We start from the raw sequence: 21,247 nt of genomic DNA, 5'->3' as shown, positions 1-21,247 counted from the left end.
TTTGGGAACTTTAACCATTTGCAGAACACCTCACTAATCACCCTACAGCGGTGAAACAGCCCCTCCAAAAAGTGATGCAATGGCACTTCTATGCTTATTATTAAGAAGTCATTTTGATGAAAATATTTTTTTTAAAAATCATTTTTCCACTCTTGCAAACACTGCTTAAAACACAAATGCAGTTCCACATCTGAATGGCTAAAATCTACTTCGAGTAGAAAAGCAATTACTGCACCTCAAGGCAAGCGTCCTCACAAGTCAGTAAAACACAAAAGCCTATTCAGTCCCACTCCAGCTATTATCACTACAGACATTTATTGGTTCAGTAACAATGATACGGGAATCTCTCAAAGTCCTCCTTTGCTTGTGCTATTTTGCTTTAACCCAAAAGCGAAGCTTTGGAAAGAGATGTCTCTTATCCAAGCCACAGACCCACAGCAAGAAGAAAAACAAACCTGAAATTACTGGATCCATTTCAAACTCAAAGCAAAGTACTCAGTACATTGTCTCCTCCCAACAGGTAAGAACGGGAAAAATACCTTCTTTGTAAACGAGCAAAATAAACCATTTGCACTATCATCTTTTGGGGTATTTCTATCCTATAAACCAAGATTAATTAAGTATCAAGCCCCACCCTCAGATAAGTGGAAAAGCCTACTGATTTTCACAGCAGCTATGTAAAAAGTAAAAAAATAAAGAAAACCGATGTGATGACTGCCAGTCGTGAGGGTTTCTCTCACCCATCCTGTCTCTTACTTCATACCTGAGCTGGCTTGGGCATAGGGGAGCCAGGTTAAGGTGCTGCACAGTCCTAAATAAAACTAGCCCACCTGAGTCACAGGCACAGCCATCAGGACCCTGAAAACCTCAGACTGTGAGCGATACCTACGTGAGGCATTTCTGCCTGCATGGTAGCACAGAGAGAAGCCCTCGGAAGGGATGCACTGCGTCACCAGCTGGAGGTCTGGCCAAGATGAAGTCCCAAAAGCCCCTAAGGACCACGCAGCCGAAGCTCAGCTGGGAGGCAGGTGACGATCCCATCCCTTAGTCGTGAGACAGGGCTTCTGCCAAGCCCCCTACCCACCTGGTGCTCCGAGCTCGCAGCTAACCCGGCCTGGCAGAAAGAGGACCCCAAAGGCAGGAGCTGCTGAGCTGCCCCCGCACCCCTGCAGGATGGCTCCATCGTGTGACAGAAGAGGAGCGCTGCCGCCCGGCGGGAAGGCGCTGGGGAAAACAAAGCCTGCTTTCTCAGCAGGTGGTCCTATGCCAGTGATTTAATTTATGCTAGCTAAAAGGCCCAGAGCAGCTCTTGGACAAAGACCTAGGATTAGCAAGTGAAATGCAGCCTTATTTTTAACCCCTTGGTAGCTTCCACGCTGAAACGCGGCTTTGTGCTTGAGAATTGGGATGGTTTGTCTGGAGAAGGGAGAGGGCTGAGGGGATAAGCAGCGGCTGCATAGCACGCTTGAAATAAAGGTTTATTTGTGGCAGGGTTTCCATTTCGCATTCATTCAAGCTCCACGTCCTTTTTATAGCAAGAGTTTGTTACTTCCACCACTGCTGGCCACGAAAGGCACTTACACGTTTTCATTTCCAAGCCAAGTTAAAACTGAGAAAAATGAAGGAGTTAATACTGATGAAATAAAATTGATACCAGCACTTCACCTCTCGTAAAGTGATGAGTAAGACGTTATTTACACTGTGGTCTACACTCCGGAGCTTTTGAGCTGCGTGTGTGGCTTGCAACCATATGGCTACATCGGGGGAGCCCTGACACTTACAAGCCAGAGCTGCTACCTCACTTCCTTCCTCCCACGCTTTAAACCTAGCTTTTTCACTCCTCTTTCCAGATCCTCTCCCACTGTCCGTAACCCTCCTTTTACTAGTGTATCAGCAGCCTTCCCTTCAGCACACAGCCCTCCTCCCCCTGTGCCCACTTAGCTGCACCCAGCTCACGCACATTTCCCTTCCGAAACCAACCAGGTACTTCACTGTCCCACAGCCCTGGGGGCTCGATGCAGCACGAACTCCTCTTCCAGTTCTGAGCCACAGCAAAGTTTCAGCTTTGAAATAAAATACAGAAGTGGCACAGGACAAGCCAACAGTGGCAGGCACCAGGAAGCTGCCCCAGGCACTGCTTGGAGCCACCCAAGGTGGCCACCTGCCGGGGCCCTGCCCCTGCTTTGCAGCCAGGGTCCAAGTGAGGTTTGTGATGTGCCAGAAGCATCCAGCCAGGGCTGCAGCCAGCAGGCAAACCAGGAGGAGCACCAAGGCTTCATGACGTCAGGCACCCAGGTCCAAATGCCCCACAGCCCTGCTCGCTTTCTCCATCTTTGCCATGTGGAGACTCCTGTGGCAGCCAAACTTCATCCTCTGGACTGGTGATGGCACTCCTCATGTCCCCAACAAGAAGCTTGGAGAAAAAGCCTGGATGCTGTGCAAAGACTATTCAGTAACAGCTGGAACACTGGCATGTTACCAACTTTTAACCACAAATGCAAAGGCCACCACCAAAAGAGCTGCTATGAAGAAGGTTAATTCCAGCCCAGCACAGTACATTCCAGTCTTCCTCTACCTATACTGTAAAGCAGATAATCATGTGAGAATAATGAGGCCTAGCTACTGTCTGCACATGTGAGGACTGTTTCACCACTTACGAAAAAGTTTGGATCTTCAGTCTCCACCATTCTCAACACAATAAACTCCATTAGTTTGGCTAATGAAAGGCAGTTATTTGATAAAGCTTCCTACAGGCTCAAGGGTGGTTAATTTACCACAGCTTATTACTGTCAGCTGGGTTGCAGTAAGTCCAGGGCTTGCTCTTAACCTAGAGTGAAAGGAAAGCAACAAGGCTTGGCTTAGACCAAAGATGTCTCGGATAGGCCTTGGTACCCAGCATTTACCACAGGCTAAAAATGCACAGTGAGAGCTACCAGAGCTCAGATAACTAAGTGTAATTGCTTAATGATGGTAAATCGACCAGAGCTTTAAGTAATCAGTCTTTTTGATTATCAGGAGGATCACAAGGTAAGTCAGTCAGGAAGGAAACTCAATAGGTCAGATCAGGTTGCTTAGGGTTAGACTCAGCAGCAAAAACAACCAAGTAAAAATATAAAAGTTTTCAAATTTTTTTTACTGTATTTCCACAGTATTGCAGCAGTAGCCTACCACACAGCTGTGTGATGGTCACAAAGTTCCTCGGTAACAAATGTGAAGTAACACCATATAAAAATATGCATCTAACTGCTTTAATTCTGCTTACTGTGTGAGTTATAACCCTCAGAGGCCTTTACGCTAGGCTATTGCTTCCACAGAAAGCACCATGATATGCCAAATCCTGAAACCCAACATCTGCTGCCAAGACTGCAGTGAGCTCCCAGCAGGTTCGCTCGGGGGCTGCACAGGTGCAGCAGTTCTGTCATTCGTGGCACGGAGCAGGACAATCCTCCCTCCCCTCCCCGATCCCCTTTTCCCCATTATGAAGGTTGGCTATATAGAGAAAAATGCAACCTGTGTTTAAAGGACCTTCTTCAGATTTGATCTCACTAGTCACCCCAAAGCAAACAGAACTGAGGGTCTTCTGAGCACTGCTGGATCAACTTGCAACTGACCATGCAGCACCAGGCAGAATTCATCACGCTGTATATTTTTCCTCCCCCTGTTTTTTTGCTTTGTGGTAGCGGTTGTAATCATTGTACAGATCCTTAAAGACCTCCCTTACACCTGCTGGTAGCGACGCATTTAAGAACTTGATGTCCCGTTCAATGCAAAGGTCAAGGATGTGATATATCCCCTCTGTGAGATGTTTCTTCACAGCTGGGTGCAAAGTCACCTACAAGAAGAACAAAACTGCATTAAACTTGAAGACAAAAAAAGCATGAAAACACCCTTTCCATGGCCAGTGTACATTAAAAGTGCTGACAAAGTGTTATTCAATGCATCAGACCACCTGGAACAGTCTAATAGGTAAAATCCAGCATGTCATCTTGTGTAACATTTTCCTGATTTTTGCAAATACATTTTGCAGAACAAGCACGCTCCTTGCAATAAAATGCGTATGAGCGCTACTACACACACTGCTGCAGAGACAAAGACACTGATCATCTTTGGAATCAGATAAAAAGTCCTCAGCAGGAAAACTGTAACTAAAATATTTGCCCTGCATTACACATTTCTATAGATTCTGTACATCTGGTTAGCTGTATGCTCTAAAATCCCAGTTTCAAACAAGAACCGACTTTAAGCTAGTCTTTTGTTCACACTGGGTAATCAGTCACTTAACGACTTGATATTTATCTAACAATTTGTATCTGAGGATTTGAACGTATAAGCTTTAATAAAAGGGGCTCTCTAAAAGCTCACGAGATGTGCATTTCCTTGAGCTAACATTGGAAATGGAGTACCTCACCTGAAGTCACGCAGAAAATTGACGGCAGAACTGGGAATACAAGCAAAGACCCCTGACTCAGTGCCCTGCTCCTGCTATTACCCCTGCCCAACCCCACAGCCTGCTAACCAGCCACGAACCAGGCTAGTTAACCAGGCCACTACAGCCAGGACAACCCTGGAGTCCTCTGGTGCTCCACGTAAATTGGAATTTGTCCTGTGCACACAAATCACTTGCTAAATGCTTCACTGCCTTAGGCAGTGCTGGCCTCCGGCATAATCACATTATTTTTGCTGCAGAACCACATCTTATCTTTGCTGAATCCCAAAATTAGCTTTATGCCTCCAGACCTAAGCCTCTGCACTCCAGGCCTGATGAAAATTACATAAAAGGCTGACATTAAAATTCAGAGTTCTTTCTTCCTGAGGCAACTAATAAACTTTCCCTTAATGAAGTGCACTCCTAATCACTGTGACAAGCTCCTGCTCTCTTTCTGCCCTAAACACAAAAGAGATAATATATTTTATTAGGGCTGCTAACATGGCTTGGAAGAACATATAACAGGCATTAAAGCACATAAGCCTTTCTTTTGATCTGTGACCCTGAAGAGTTTGCTTGTCCCAAAGTTTGTCAGCTGATCTATTAGAAGGGTTTCTAAAAGATGCTATTTCTCCCTGCCATGCACTAAAGTAACAGAACAGCTGAGCACCACAGCTCCCAGCGAATGCACTGGGCTTGCTTCTCCCTCCACAGAGCAGAGAAGGGATTGCAGGGAATAAGGAGAGGGAAACGCACAGCTATTGGCGATATGGATTAGATGGCCCACTTGGGACAAGCAGATACCGCAGAGCTACAGTTAATGGAATTACATCCCTCACATTACAAACCAGCCTGCACCCATGCCTTATTTGGGCCATTTTTGCTTTGCAGTGCAGTTTCCTATAAACACCCTCCAATAGCACTATGGGAAGCAAAAGCAAAGATTTAAACAGCTGCCACTACTAGCTGGCACTTAATTATGCTTCTAAGTGTTTTATGGTCTATATAGTTAGCACAACCAATTTGTCAAGCATTACAGAGCTCTTGATGTGCGACATTAAGTGTGTGAAGAGGTATTTCACTATTGCTGAATCAAGCAACAGCTCATACACAACAAGGGAAGCGCGCTGTCAAGAGTATGAAAGAAGCCGGAGATGCCACCCACTTCAGCAAGAAATCTTTCTAGGTTATCACAAAACAATTCACAAGTATATTTATTTCCTGGTATGAAAAAGACGCACTGAGGGAACTATTACACAACTACCTTAGGAGCAAATAACTGTTTAGGCCAATGGCTTTCATTGGTTTTTGTCTGCAGACCCTTAAAAAGGGTTCCAGTGAGTGTGCAGATGCCTGCATGAAGATTTAAATTTATCAACAGCATGTTTTTCTCATGTGACCTTTCACAGGCACCCAAGGTCTTTGGACCATAGGCAGAAATCCACTGATCTGGACTTGGATGAAATTAATGGTTAGTTTTTCTCTCTATCTGCAGAGCAACATAAAAGATATGTATGATATGTACATGCCCCTTCAGGACCAGCACGCTGAGTCCTCCCTTTCCTCTGATACCCACCAACTCTCACCAGCCTAATGGTGAAATAAATCACCACCTACTTGTGATCCATCTATTCTGTCAGAGACAGAAAACACCCCTTTGTTACAGCTTCTCATGGCTCACTACACAAATTCACCTTTCCACGCTCAAATGCTCCATGCATACATTACCTGTCTGCGGTTTCAGCTATCATCCATCACTTTCCATTTATCAGTGAAAGCATTACACAAAATTTTCCTAAAATCTCGTGAGACTCTGTACTCAGTCTTAACACTGAATAAGTCTCCTTTTAACTTGAAAAAGTCAACTTAACTCAAAAGCTCATTTTGACAATTCAAATCAGGCCCCATTTGAGGAAAGGCTCTATATTCAGTGATCAACAGACTTCAGAGAAGTTCAACAAATTAAATAGAGCAGCGGTAGTCTTATTTACTCCTAGCTTTGCTGGACTACTATGTATACTATGGCACTGGAACATAGGCTTGTGGCTGTTCAGGGCCCCATTTGAAATCATTCTCCTTCCAGGTCACTTGACAGAGAGGACTTACAATCAGACTGTAACTTGGAATATGCATTCTCCAAAAACACACAGCACCTAAGAAAGATTGTGTTTGTTTGCTGTTAGTTGGTGAAGACAGCTGTTACTTATTGACCACATCCACTGGGACCTGATGGCACATATTTGCTATTTTATTCTTAAAAACTGGATCTCCTGTGCGGGTCCTTTGACCGCATTTTGTTTTATGGCAAAACCAACTTTCAGAGGTAGGTGAGGTTCAGACTAGATGTTAGGAACAGGCTTTATACTGGAGCAAGCTTTTTAGTGAGTGGCTGATGCCCCACGCCTGCCAATTTTCAAGAGGCATTAGGTATTGCCCTTAATAACATGCTTTAACTTTTGGTTAGACCTGAAGTGGTCAGGCAGTCGGACCCTGTTTTGTAGGTCCCCTCCAACTGAACTATGCTAGTCTAACTTACCAGGAACACTAAATAACTGACGTACCCTATTGTTCTACTCCTAAACCTCTGAAAAAAAGCCAGGCAGGCAACAGAGAAGGCAGCTGAGTTTAAGCCTCATAACAGTCTTCATGATTATTTACACTGCTTAACATAATCTCTTAGAAACATAGAACCGGTTAGGACATTTTTTGTGGAAGGCCTAAAGAAGACTACATTGAATATTTTTGGCCCATGTCCAGGCCTGAGCCACAGATAATCAGTTTGCAGGTACTGACAATGCAGGCAGCATTCAAATCCTTATGAAATTTAAACCATTAGGTTGGAGAGAATGACTACTTGAATTTAAGTCTGGATGTGAGAAGCTACTGACAGGCTCTGGCATCAGTAATAGCAGGAATAGCTGTCTTCAGTAAGGATACTAATGATACCTTTGGTGTAGGAGGAGAATTACTGAAGAGCTAACAATTCCCCAGCTTGATAACTTTTTTCCTTTCACTCATTCATTTAACTCAGATTAAAAGATAGTTTCATGAAGGATTTTCCTTCACTACTTTGCCTAGATGGGGCTCTAACAGACATCAAGCCTGGACAACTGACACTACCTGGGAGAAGAAACTGAACTACTATATGAAGAAAAAAAGAAGACTCAAAACACAGCAGAAAAGCAGAACAGTTCTGTAAATAGGTATTGCATTGTTTTACCTAACACACACACAAAAAAAACCAACTCACTGCCCACCCCTTTATAAAGTTTTTAGGAGCTGGGTAAGATAGATTCTCAGGAATTTGGATCAAAACTGTATCCCCAAGAGGCACATGCCAATACTACGGCACTTTCAAAAGAGATGAGAATATATTACCTTCTGCAATTCGGTCACGTACTCAGCCACCATGAAAGCAGAAAACACAGTGAATTCCTCTGTTTTTGCAGCAATGTGATTATACATCCGTTCCACTAGGTGTGCACACTTCAGTATAACTTCGAAGTCATCTGTGTTGCCTAAAACAGAAAGCAAGTTGCAGTCTGGTATTTGAGGCTTAAAAATACTACTAAAAAAATACTAGACAATCTTCCACGATTCTGTAACTACATGAAACCAACGTCAGCTTATCCTTTTTATCTTCTTTTCTTATCAAGCCACAGCTGAGAGTCCCCCTCCCACCCTCACAACACACCATAAACATCTCTTACAATGGGTAGTTTGTAAGAGCACACTAATTCCAACTTCACACACACTGCAAAGCTAGAAGTATTTGTTAGATATGCTGAAGAATTGAAATCGGCAGCTAGCCCTGTGGAGGTGAAACCAAGGAAACTGGAAAGTCATATTCTCTACCTGACAGAAAATCAGAAGACATCTCTTAGAAACAGCATAGTGAAAAAGCTTTCTAATGACGTTTACTATGAGTAAGTAAGTACAAGAGTAGAAGCCACATCACTGGAGATGTTTAAAGCAAGACTGGAGAGATGACTTAGGAATTCACTCTTCCAGTAAGCAGTGAATGAGGAGAACCAACTTAAACATGAAGGGAAATCTAAAAGTCACTTTCATGTTATCTTTTATGCAAATAAAACAATTCTACAATGATAAAGGGTTTTTAAATTTGAGGATGCCACATAGCAATACGTTTTCTGTGACCATTGTCTTGCATAAACACACTACAGCAGAGAGCAAATGCTCAATTTGGTACCAATTTAGCATACTTTCTCTTTTACCTCTCAGCTATTGTTAATATGTCTCCCATGACACATATATACATTTACATTTGCCCACAGTTGTGGGCAACACACATCAGCTGAGATAAAACCAAACATGGGGTAAGTTGTAGGACGCATCAGTAAAGAGCTGGGACACAATCAGTTGCAGGCCATTGAGTCAAGTTGTTTCAAAACATTAGCACTGATAATGACAGGGTATTTGTATCCAGACCAGCACAAAAATAAATTACTTTGAACATCTTTCACTTAGCTACTTTAACATTCATGCTCTAAAGCCACTGCAAATTCTTTAATAACTTCCAGAGTCCTTTCTTTCCCCTCCCCCCCCTTTTTGTTTTGAGATACTTAAGCCAATAACTTGAAATCCTTGACCACACAAATATATCACCTAATCCCAATATATACTTAAGACATGTAATGTCTTGGCTTTATGCTTAGCATAGACTAGTGAATATTCAGGTCTGTAGTGAATGGTTTCAGTCTCAAGAAGCTCCAGAAGCTCCATTCAGCAAGACCCATTTGGGGCTATCACTCAGGTGTGCTAGCATGTATCAGCACAGTTCAGAGACACCCTGCTATAAATGTCTACACCACTTTCAGGAGCAGAAGTTGATAGAGCTGAAATTGGACACAGCAAGCCTAACTGGTTCCTGACCACCTGCCAGCCAGTTAGCAAAGAATACCTTACTCCCCCAGAAGTACTGTCTGGATGCAGTTCCAAAGGAACCCCGGTTATCTTTGTAAGTCCAAGATGCTAAAAAGCTCATCCTCAAATTTACATGCAGGACATGTACATTTGGGACTAATGGTTTCCATGCCACAGCTAGGTTTCAAGGACTTTCCTTTTGGTGTCAGACTGCCTTTTTCTGCAACTCCTCTTGCAGAACACACAAAATTATTATGTGTATGTACAGTGTGAATATTGAAAAGATACGGTACCTCTGTCTCCTCTCTGACGTCCTTCATGCATGACAGAAGCAACCAGGCGATGAAAACTGTTCAGAAAAGATGGTGCAGCTTTCAACATCACCTGCAAAGACGTGAAATAAAAAAAACACCTGAGCTTATGTAGTAAAGGCAGTGGAGAGGGCAGATGTACACTACCCCATAGTCAGGGGAAAATCAATTCCTGTGAAGGAAACTATAAAGCTTATACAGGTGTCAGGAGCAAAGACTATCTTTTCATTCTGCATCTGTACAGAATCTAGCATACGAGAATCCTGGAAGAAGGCTACATTCCTGAGTGTATTCAAATATAAATAACAAGTAAATGTCACGTTTCCTTTTTGCTTCCACCCCTATCTGCCTCTTCTTTGCACGAGCAGCCCTGACCCTGTGCAAGTTCTGGCATGCCTTCACTTTCCCATGCCAGCAGGCTGACAAGAACATCCAGATGGTACAAAGTCTGAAGGTCACCAACTTCTAACATGCCTAAGCCCCGTTTTCAAAGGCCTGCAGAATCATGATCTCCCGTGAGACCAATTTGCTGGACCCTAAGCCATTTTTGCTTCCAGAAGTCAAACTGTATGGGATGTTTTATTTTAATCTAGCATCAGGTTTATAAGCAATCTGCTGCCAAAAACTAACAAAGCAGGCATAAAACTAAGGAGGAGCGCAACTGACATGATGTGACTTTGAAGCTTTTAAAGGACAAGCTGTACAAAGCACTTACATACGACAAGGGCAAATAATATCAAAACCACTCTTTAAAAGTTTGTCATCACCAGCTTCTGTCTGGGTTCTTTTGACCTTTTTCCCCTTCTCCTACCACCCCGGAGATATACCTTCGGATGACACTGCACGACAGAGAACAGCACTTCATGGACTCCCAGAAAGACGCTGCCATAGTCTTCTGTCTTCAGATGATCCAGAGGGACGGTGAGGAGAATGTTGAATGCCAATGCAACGTGATGCGGATTCAAGAGAACCCCTTCGCCTTGTCTTAGCAGAGCTGCTGCAGTCTCCAGAATAGGCACAAGTATGGTGGCAGTCAGTGACTGGTCCTGGCAGGCCTCTTTGGTTTGCATCTACACAAGGACAGGAAACAAAGGAGTCCAATAGCCACCTGTTGCAAGCATTCAAACACCAGAGACCATAATGCTCTGACTTAACAGGACAAGATTGGTGCAAGCTGGACTGCAGGAAGACTCCTTCACTTCAGCAGTTATGCTATAACTACACTCGGGGCAGAGGATGCACATGATGCATTTCAAGCAGGCACTGCTCCAAGTGTGGAACTGTAAGTGTTCCCCAGTCCCCTCACAAGGTGGGAAGGCTACAGCAACCCGCACCTCTCTGCACCTCCTCGCATGAGAGCACCAGCCCAGTTCTCTCTTGCCCAAGCATGCAAATCCAACAAAAAGGGCAGAAATTACAAGCTCAATTTCCTGGTGCTGCAGAGCCAACATCTAACAAATCCTGGTCTAGAGACGCCATCACCAGGATAGAAGAAAAACCTACATCACTAGGTTTGTATGCTGCACAATCAAGGACACAAAACCTGGATTTGGTTACTGCCAATTAGGTTCAGGGTTTCCTTCTCTTTTGGACAGGAAGGAGGACAGGAGACGGAGACATATCTGCAGCCTAACAAGCCTCTCCCAAGCTCCAGATTACACAGTTCAGCCCCAGAAAATTACTGATAAGAAACGTCTGACCTACACATTGCACCCACAGGGGGAGAGTCACTTCAAGAAGGAGGAAAGATCTACACAAGACAGTGCCAGTGAATCTGATACGGGTTTGTCTAGCATTCACAGTTGTTTTGCTCCAGTATTCCTCTGTGCGTGTTACAGATGCAATCACTACAGACTCCAACAAATAAAAGGGATAGGTAATGAAGTTACAATAAATAGATACTTACAGCTAAAGCTGTGATTATCTGCGGGCTGGCAAACCAGAAAGCTTTCTCTTTGTCTCCACTTAATGGGCAGCTGAGCACCAATTTGATTAGCATAATAGCTGACAATACTTCCTGCAGAAAGCAGATTGACAATCAGTCACAGGTACAAGACGCACTGGCTCCTCTCAAGTACAAAAGAGCCCTTTCAAGGGCAGTGACAGTTTTGAGCATTACCAGAGCCTTGATGCATGAAAGTCCTCCTACCAACACATCTCTTTAGAAATGGTGATGTAATCAGCAGCTCAATGAAATTCGGTGTGCTGAGCAGCACTGGCCCAAATGTACTGCTACTACATTTATTTTAAAGTCAACTTACTGTACAAAAACGTTTGAAGTGATTTTTAAGAAAGGAAAGCCTTTTTTAACTGCCACTACATAAGAGAGGGAAGCAGGGGGAGTATAGGGATACAGGTACACTAAGAATGCTGCATTTAGCAGCAAGGTGGATTTGGTTTTGTTTAAAAAATAATTCTGACTGTTAAGCCAGACCGATTAAAGAAACATACTACAAGCCAAAACAAATAGGTCCTATCAGTGTATATCAACCCTAGAGTGCATGCGTGCATATTCCAATGCTTATGGTGGCTGGATTTAGAGGCATATACAGGAATTCCAGATACACTTTCAAAAAAAGGTATCAAGAATCAACGTGGCATATTCATGTCTATTTCTGACAAATAAGACTGAGTCAGATAAACCCCCGAGTTTAATCCCAGTTTTGATCCCAAGTCACTGGGCCTTCTATGAAGGGAGCAGCTGGCTTTTTAACCTCAAGTGTTCCACGTGTTACCACTGCTGCTTGAGCTTCTCTGGAGAAAGGCATAGTATTTAAAAAGCTACTGAGCTGTATCTCGTTATTACGAAGTTAAAGTCATTACAGAGACAAATGCTGAAAGCATGGATACAGTTTTGGTTTTACTTTAAAATGCTAGCATATTTAAGAATGGCATGCCTTTAGCGCTGTTAAGAAGAGCCATAGACAAACAGTGGTTAACCGCACTGACTGCCAGTGTCTGCTGTGCAAGAGCTCTGATCAGCAAGTAGAACAAAATTCAGAATTGCATATAACATCATATAACATTTAACGATTTCTGTTGACAATACAAGGAATTAAGGCTGTTGAGTTCTTAAACTAGATGGAAAGATCTTCCAGGAAATTTCCATGACCTTTCCACCTCTCAGTTTATGTCCAGAACACTACACAAGACAGTTACCATGCCCTTAACCATGTAAATTAACTTGACCCAACCATAAAGCACAAAGAGGAAAAAATATTTAAGCAGATGTCATTCAGCTAACACATTTTTTCAAGTTCGAGAAAACTGAAGAAAGAACTTGACAATAAACCGAGCTCATTCCTTACTTTAGCCTTCTGTTGCCAAATGGTCTTCATCTCAAGTCCCTGAAGCACCAGCCTCATTATGGCATAAAACTCCTCAGCAGAGCAGCTTCCCAGCAGCTGGACAAGCACCTCCGTCAGTTCTGGCTCTATGTTTTTAATCACCTGGATTGTGATCGCAGGACCTGCAAATTTAAGAGACATAGGCATGGCTCAACCAATTCCCCAAGACAGGGATGTCCACAGGTAAAAAGAGAGCAAACCAAACCTTTAAACAACTCTGCGAGTCCCTTTTCACCACTTGAAGGCACAGAGAACCCCATGAATTCCCTTCACACACACACACACACACTAGTGCAATGCATTACTGTTCTTAAGAATTAACTACCCTGGAGTTTACAGAGCAGTCATCACACCAATAAAAAGCCCTCAGCAGCACGGAAATGCTGCAACAAAGCTTGTGCACAAGCCAAGGAAACGGGCCACACAAGCTACAAGGCTTTATTACAAGTGTTAGCCAGAGAGCACCATCACATATCAAAGGCATTAAGTGGACAAAGTTTAGTTCTCAAATGATTACATTCATCCTCCCTACTTACTGAATTATTAATACATAGGCAGTCCTGGACTAGCTTACATCTTAGCCTATTGTGAAGGTTTCTCAGTTCTACAAGTTATCAGCTGGATTTGTGTTGATGCTGAAAAAGCCTTCTTCACCAGGAATCTGTAGCTCAACTTACTTAATGCTTTACACATTTATTAAAACTTCTTATAGCTTTTACAGTGATTAATTATCTCTCCAGGCTAGAACACTTTACCAATCTTCAGTAAAGTTAGGCACAGGATGAGAGAGAGAAGTCAGCACAAAAAAAGAGAGAAGTCAGCAGAATAATTACAGCAATTGATGCCTCCTCATGGTCCCTAGTCTGGGTGTGAAATCCCTGCCCTGGCAGTGCTCTGTACTGAACCATCAAAACACAGGCAAGAGACAAAGACGAAAATACAGGTTGTTCCAATAATGAATAAACTTTAAAGTAGTGTTGATTCCATCTTTCTCTCAAGCTTATTTAACTTCTCTTTTTGCGTGTTTTACAATGTACGTAATATGTAAGTACAGTGGCACATGCATATGACTTAAATACACATTGTGGGTGCATGCTCAAAATTATCTTCTGTTTTTACTGACAGATGTGCACAACCAAAAAGCTGGAAGACCACTGTACCAGAGCATGCTAGCATTGTTAGACAAATTCCAATTGTTCAGAGAAGTCAAAGAGAATGGTACTCCACTGCTGTACCTCACTGGCAGCATTTAGTTCATCTTGCATTCTGAACAAGACAACGCAGAGGAGCCGTTAGATCTCACAACTATCAAGAATGGCTTTTCCTACCATTTCGAGCCCTGGCTCTTTATTTGATGGGGATAAAAGGTCTGATTTGCCAAACTCCCCTGGATACTATCAGAATTATGGGTGTTCAGCAACCTGAAAAGCCAGGCACTTCAGCCACTAAGCCAGTACCATTTGAAGATTTCTAAAATAAGCAAAAGTTATCCTCTTTAGTGCAACATGCAATAAAGAACTGTAAGATGCAGAAGTCACAAACGTGTACAACATCTAGAAGATCCTTACCAGATTAGATGGCTGCTGTGGCCCAGGTACCACAACATTGCCTCCTTGAAAATTTTCTGGTTATGTATTAAAAAAAAAAAAAAGATAGCTTACTGCTTTAACACCAGTAAATAGATACAGAATTTTTAAAAGCTGTGTATTTTGCGTGTTTTTTAACTTGATTCTACCCTGCAAAACTAGGAAAGGAAGTGAAGAAAGGGAGTTTTCATACCAGCGAGAAGCTTGTTTATAGCGAAAACAACAGTGACTGCAGTTTCTTTCTCAGGGCACAGCTCCGGCACGGAGCAGAAGACTGTCAAGAACTGCAACGCAGACTGAAGGAAGTGCAAGTGACCTCCTGCAGAGGGCAGCTCTCTCAGTATCTGAGAGTAAAACTTTTGGTACAGTTTAACACGGGATGGCTCCAAAAACCCGCTGGGCTCCTCGGGATTCTTCTGCCAGTCTTTTTTGACAGCGCGGCTCAGATCTGCCTTGAGAAGAGTTGTGACAGATGGTATAAACGCTACAGGCAACGGCTGGTTTTGGGTGTTACTCTGAAGACCATGTTCAACAGTTCTTCCCATCTGCTGGACCACTGGCTCCAGCAAAGCAGACAGTATGTCTGTAGACTGCAGCTTCTTTTCTGGCTGCTGCTGAAGGTAGAATGTGAGGACACGGCACAGAGTGGTGAATGACACGAGCAGTAATTGTTCAGCTGCAGGATTCCAGTTTTTACAGCATTTGCTTTTGGCCCCACCAACACCTGGCTTGCAGCTCACCAGGAAAGACATGAATTTTTCCAAGTTAAGCCTCACACTTTGCCTTCTTTCAACAATCATCTGAAGAAAGTGCTCCAAAGAGGCTTGGACTTCCTGGAGATACTCTGCCCAAACAGGATCGGTCAAAGTATCAGTGAAGAATTTGCTAGCTGTAAGCTGGGAGGTTATGATGGCTTCAAGAACATCGCTGGCATGAAAAACCTTAAAAACAGAGTTGGCATTCCTGCCAGCTTGCAGGCACCTCAGGAGGTGGAAGCAGGTACGTAAAAACTTCAGCGACAGCAGCTTGCTGCAGGAGACGCTGGCCCTGGTATTGGCTACCAGGGACAGCAGCACCAGGAAACACCGGTTACAGTCAGAGGGAAGAAGGCTGTCTAGTTTCAGAAGAGAAGTAATTTCTAGCAAACCCAGGCAGCTCTCTAGCTGGCTTTCCTTCAGGATGACAGGGGAACCATTTTTTGCTAACTGTAAGATACACTGGGCAACTTTCTCCAGGGTTTTCCACGCCAAACTGAGCTCATCCTTTGGCTGTTTGTTTCCTGGTGGAGCTTCCACCGCATCAACCGGTTTGGAAGGAGCCAGGATTTCTTCGTGCCACGAGATACTACCTGCAGACAGCTGCTGAAGTGGCAGATCTACTGAATCCCTAGCAGCAGAGGGCAGCACCCGAGTGAACTGATGAATAAGGCTGGTCAGAACGGCACAATGCAGAACCTTCATTTCTGGGAGAAAGGGACTGTGCATGAAACTGAGACAGATCTTTCCAATGCTGATGGAAGGCTCCTGGTCTGCAGCAGCTTCCTGAGCTCTGGTCAATACTAACGCCTCCAGAAGCACATCTGCAATGTACTGTACATCTTTCAGGGAAATATATGGCAACAGGATAGTCAGGTTGGAGATGACGAGGTGCCAGTGTGCTGTGGGGTAAGCAAGCTCATTTATTGCGCTGATATCTCCATCCCATGGTTCAGGCTCTCCCCTGTTCATCGTGGCTCCCCCAGCTTCCAGGACGAAAGCTGCAGCATGCTGCAAAGCCTGTGCATCACCCTGAGCCTGCATTAAAATCATCTTCATTTTCTGAAGCACGAGCAGTTCTAAGCAGTATTTACCAGTGGAGGCAAAACTACTCGCAAGTTCCACGACTCTCTCCCAACACTGCTCTTCCACACCAGGAAAGAAAGCAGAAATGTCCCAGGGCTTTGCAGCAGATGTAGCAGCAACACTGGCATTTTCAGCTGATGGAGACACATATTTGGTGCAGCTAATACCAAACAAAGTGTCTACCTCAATCCAAGTGTAAATGAGGAGGAGAGCAGAGTCGCTAGCCTTTCTTAGCCAAAGTTCTGGCTCTTCTTCCTCTCTCCCAGGAGCCTGCAGCAGCTCTATCAGAGGCTGAATTACTCCCTCCTGCATCTTGGCCAGCAGGCTCTGAGTGCGTAGGACCACAGGGGCAGGAGTGACATCATCTAGGCTCCCCATGTTGAACAGAAAAGCATGCAGCACCGAGCTCACTGACATCAGCTTCAAGGCCATGTCGGCAGACCCTTCAACAGCAGGAACAAGGATCTGACACTTCTCCACTAGGAGACACACAATGTCCAGAATCTGGTTGGGCGGCAGCTCAAGGAGGCACTCGCGAAGCTTTACTGTCAGGCCAGCAGACAGGACAGGCAGCCTCAGTTCATCGACAGCTGGCCAGCAGATGACTGTCAGCACCTCTTCAAAGAGCCGTGGAAACTGCCGCAGCTTGGAGTATGTCTGAAACACGGCGTTGAGGAGAGCCTCCTGGGGCTTCTTCGTACGTAGCTCAGCGACCTTTGCATCCACCCAAGCAGAGGCCACCAAGTCAACCAGGTCTGGCTCTATTATGAGGTGGTTTAACGATATCAAGAGCTTCAGACACCTGAACCAAGCAGCGATGGAAGCTTGGGAGTGACTCAGCAACATCTGTGCCAGCTTGCGGTAAAACCCAAACTGCACCTCCTTGTGCCGGATGCGGTCACTGGCAACGTTATAGATATCGCTGCCCAGCACCAAGCTCAGCAGCTGTTCCAAAGCAAGGAGCTCTGTGCTCCAGTCTGCAGGGGTCAGCGCGTCCTCCCTCGCTCCTTGCTGTAGGCCGGAGAGCCTGAGGCAGCCATAAAGCCTGCTGAGCATGTGGAAACACACAAGGTGGTTTTCTGCTTTGCAGTACGAGTCCAGAAAGAGCTTATACAGCAGGGACACCGAACCAGCCACAACTGCTCCATGGATGGCAGGTTCACAAAAGCCACTGGCCAGCTTGGTCTGCACGGTGTTTACTGGCACCAAGACGCTTTTCAGAGCTCCTTTCTTCTTCTCCTGGAATTCCTGTTCTGGCAGCAGCTCCTCTTTGTAGGATGAGAAGAGCTCAGGCTGGAATAACCCAGCCCGCAGCAGCGTTTCTACTTGATTTCGGATTTCCCTGCTTAAGTGCTGACGCACATGGTTGTCATCTGCCTGCGTCCAGCTCCTCACGGTCAGCAGGTGCCTCAGGAGCAGGCATGGTTGCAGCAAGTGACTGGTCACTTGCCCAAACACTCGATTTGGGTTGGTTTGCTGCCTCTGGATCAGGAGGTACTGAGCAAAGGTGAGGTGGAGGATGCTGAACAACTGGGAGCCCACAGCATCATCAGAAGCCAGCTGCTGACATGCCAGCTGAGCGAGCTTGCTGAGGAGATCGACCAAGAGCTCACACTTTGCTGTGTAAATGATGGAGAGCGAGGGAGTAGAAAGGATGCCACTGGAGCAACTCAGCACTGAGCCAATGTTTTGCTGCGTTTTTTGGGAACAGGCCTCGGATAACCTTTCATTTATGACCTGAAGGTTGAAAGAAAAAAAAAAGTCACTTTTGTACACGAAGACAAAGCTCATCATAACGAACCGATGTCATCTTCTGGGAGCTCTGGCTGCAACAAGGAAGGAACAGGGACCTACTAACAGCCTCCACAATATGAGAGGCCCAGCAGATCTCAGACTAGAAATTGCTCTGTCCCCCCTCATTTGTCTGCAACACAGGATGTATGGAGAGCCCCTCATTCAGTATGATCATTACCAACAACAGCATAGACTGGGCATATTTGATCCTAATAATTAATCCTGAAGAAAGGGAGGAGAGGGAAAATTCCCTCCCTTCTTGCTAAGTCCTCCAAATAGTGTTCCAAAAAAATTAAAACAAACATAAAACTTAGAACCTTTGATCCAAGAAGTCTACCGTAAGTAAGCATGTCTATGACTAAGTATCACAGTTACCTTCTAATAAAACCCAAAGTTTCCTGTACTGATACCTGGGAACTGAAGGAGTGTCCTCTCTCTTCTTTGAGAGATTCACAGATCTAAAATAAAATGTTTAATTGAACTAGTTCTATCATCTCTGTAACCATGAAGCTGAATAAAATACGTGGTTCGTTTCTGAACAAAGTTTCATTGTATCTGAAGTCTCCTCCATCCATTTTCATCTGAGACTAAAATACTGATATGATTAAGATCAATAATAATTTGATGCCACTACTAAATTGGTTTAACTCAGTGAGCACCATAATACTTTAAATGGGAAAGCTGTGAGACAAACAAGACAAAAAAAAGACTCCTGCTTCACAGCCAGCCTTTCATCTGGGAATGTGACCCTTATTTCCAGTACGGCACAATAACATCTACCCAGATTCATGTGGGGTTCTTCAAATGAACAGAAACTGGGGAGAACCATGCCAGAAACACAACATGTGTAAGACGTGTATGAATGACTGTGGGTTAAAGCCCCTTTTGACCTCCCATTCACATGCAGAGATAGCTCAGAGAAGCAAAGATGTGCATGTGGCAGTGCAGGAAGTTGGTCTGCTGGGGTGAGAGGTGTTTTAACTCAGAGGAGAAGGGGAAATCAAAAGGGCAGCTCATTCAGAGTCATCATAAGAAGTTGCAAGTTCCTAGACAGAGCCTGCTGAAGAGCACGTCACTGTGCATAAGTACTCATGCCAGACACACTGATGAGCCTCACATTCAGGGAAAAATCTCACCTAAGATCCCAGGCAGAATGGTAATATAAACAGTAAGTAATATACAATAATAACATAAGTAATTGAGCCTTTACTTACCTACTGAAATACTTAAACCTGTTCCTTCTCAGACAGTTTGGAGAAGGGGCAGATTAACTTGGAGGTTACTATTAGAATGCTCTGCCATTTTGAGTCTTAGTTCTGCACAAACACAAACTGTATTGCAGGACAGAAATAGGAGAGTTTGTAGTAGAGGTTCTAAAAACCATCACGTTTATTATTATTTGTTTCATGCAACACCCTACACTGCAAGGAGTGGTCACATATTGTAGAAGACGGGCACTGCTATTCAATATATTACAAAATACCCACAGTTTTAGTTACCTGTGCAATTGAAAAACTGAGACTGATCGTCTTCCCACTCTTTAACAGATTCTGTAGTCTTCTACTATGGATAACATCGTCTAGATACGCCCAGAGCTTCTCAACAACTTCATCCTCCAGATCAAGCTTCTTATTGTAGTGTGAAACCAATGTATGGCTTACCCAATCAAGTAATACCTGTTAACATAAGGGAAGAAAAAAAAGTGAAACATGTCAGAAGTAGTACCTCTTCACAACTACAGCACTTGGGCCCTGAGAACTGCTTTATATCTGAGCAGAACAGGCTCTGAGCAAGCAGAAGACTTCACTTCTGAAGGCTTCAGTCAAGGCCTAAATTCCTAAAACTTTTAACTCTTAATCCAGCGTGGGCCCTGTGCTCCCCTGAACGTTCACAAGACAGCTTTCAGGAGCTGACATCCTAATGCCCTTTCATCAGCTTCAGCAGAGGCTATAAATCTGGAAGTTGTTATTAACGAGCAAGGGTAATCTTTTGAATCAAACACTTGAAATCATAGAACAGAATCATTGAAGGGCTCAGGTTGGAGGAAGCCTTAAAGAAATCTGAGACGATCTGTGCTTCCTGACGCTTGGTATGCCTCTCCTCTCTTCCTTTGGGCAGGTTCAAATTTACCACACAGAAGTTCAGGCCTAGGAATTTGAATGTGCAAACTGGAAAAAGTTAAAGCCTACTAATTTATATTGTTGATTTCAAAACATTGTGTGCGGCTACATTTAATGTTTTAAGTAATTTAAGCGACAGGAATTCCAAGCACTGACAGCAGACGGTGCAAACCCTGGTTCCCACCACACCACTGGGCCGGAGGAGCAGCACAAGACAGCCCTCACTCAGGGAAACACTTCAGGCTGAAAACCGGGGACTTGAGGGGAGATGTCTGGAGGCTTGGAGCTGCTGGAAGCACACGCCTAGCTGTGGTCAGCTCTCCCCCCGTGCTCCCCAGCTCGGACCCAGCAGCAGCAGGCTGCGGAGGGTCGCACCCAGCTCTCCTAAAGGCTGCCCGCGGCAGCTCTGAAGGAAGCGGCTTCCCTTTGAGCCACGAGGCGCCGCACACGTGCTGCCCTCTGTCAGAGGGACTATTTCCCCCTGCCCTCGCACAAACCTTTCTGCCGAAGCCCCCCGATAAAACCAGGCCGTGCCATTTCTTCGCACAGCCCCAGGACCAAGAGCTGCCCTCAGCTCGCCATCAGGGCTGCGTGTGCGCTCCCAGCCGGGGCCAAAACCCTTCGGCGGGCAGCTGCGCGCCACGAGGCGGCCCCGGCAGCCACACGCCCTTCTCCCTTTCCACGAGAGGGGCGCCTACCTGCTCCTTGTTGGGAAGGAAGCACTGCTGCGACACCCAGGCGAAGCGGGCGAGCTTCACCTTGTCCCCCCACGGCGTCTGGGCGCTCTTCAGCTTCAGGTGCACGCCGGAGTACACGGCCGCCATTTCGCCGCCCGGCACCGCTTCCTCGCACTCCCTCCCTCCCTCCCTCCTCCCCCGTCCCTCGCGGTCCCTCCCCGGCGCCCCCCGGCCCGTCCCGGCGGCTGGCTGCCCCCCCCC

General features: G+C 45.0%; 1 protein-coding gene across 1 annotated transcript; it reads right to left on the bottom strand.

Annotated features, from left to right (window-relative positions):
- Positions 1 to 3,118: 3,118 nt before the first annotated feature.
- Positions 3,119 to 21,176, bottom strand: URB2 (URB2 ribosome biogenesis homolog). The gene is made up of 9 exons (XM_035322362.1): positions 21,008 to 21,176; positions 19,689 to 19,865; positions 14,748 to 18,132; positions 12,930 to 13,090; positions 11,528 to 11,638; positions 10,449 to 10,691; positions 9,604 to 9,694; positions 7,805 to 7,944; positions 3,119 to 3,832 (listed from the first exon to the last, which is right to left on the bottom strand). Exons 1-9 carry the CDS (start codon positions 21,131 to 21,133, stop codon positions 3,635 to 3,637), a joined length of 4,632 nt encoding a protein of 1,543 aa, XP_035178253.1. The 5' UTR covers positions 21,134 to 21,176; the 3' UTR covers positions 3,119 to 3,634.
- Between the last annotated feature and the right edge of the window lie 71 nt (positions 21,177 to 21,247).

Source organism: Oxyura jamaicensis, chromosome 3 (genome assembly GCF_011077185.1).
Source record: "Oxyura jamaicensis isolate SHBP4307 breed ruddy duck chromosome 3, BPBGC_Ojam_1.0, whole genome shotgun sequence".
Taxonomy (NCBI): domain Eukaryota; kingdom Metazoa; phylum Chordata; class Aves; order Anseriformes; family Anatidae; genus Oxyura; species Oxyura jamaicensis.
This window is presented reverse-complemented; position numbering and strand designations above follow the sequence as displayed.

Coding starts and splice junctions, on each gene's coding strand:
- URB2 (XM_035322362.1), bottom strand. CDS start 21,133: ATGGCGGCCGTGTACTCCGGCGTGCACCTGAAGCTGAAGAGCGCCCAG. Junction 18,133..19,688: donor TCAGTTTTTCAATTGCACAG/GTAACTAAAACT, acceptor TTCAACCTTCAG/GTCATAAATGAAAGGTTATC. Junction 7,945..9,603: donor ACGTCAGAGAGGAGACAGAG/GTACCGTATCTT, acceptor TTTCTGTTTTAG/GCAACACAGATGACTTCGAA.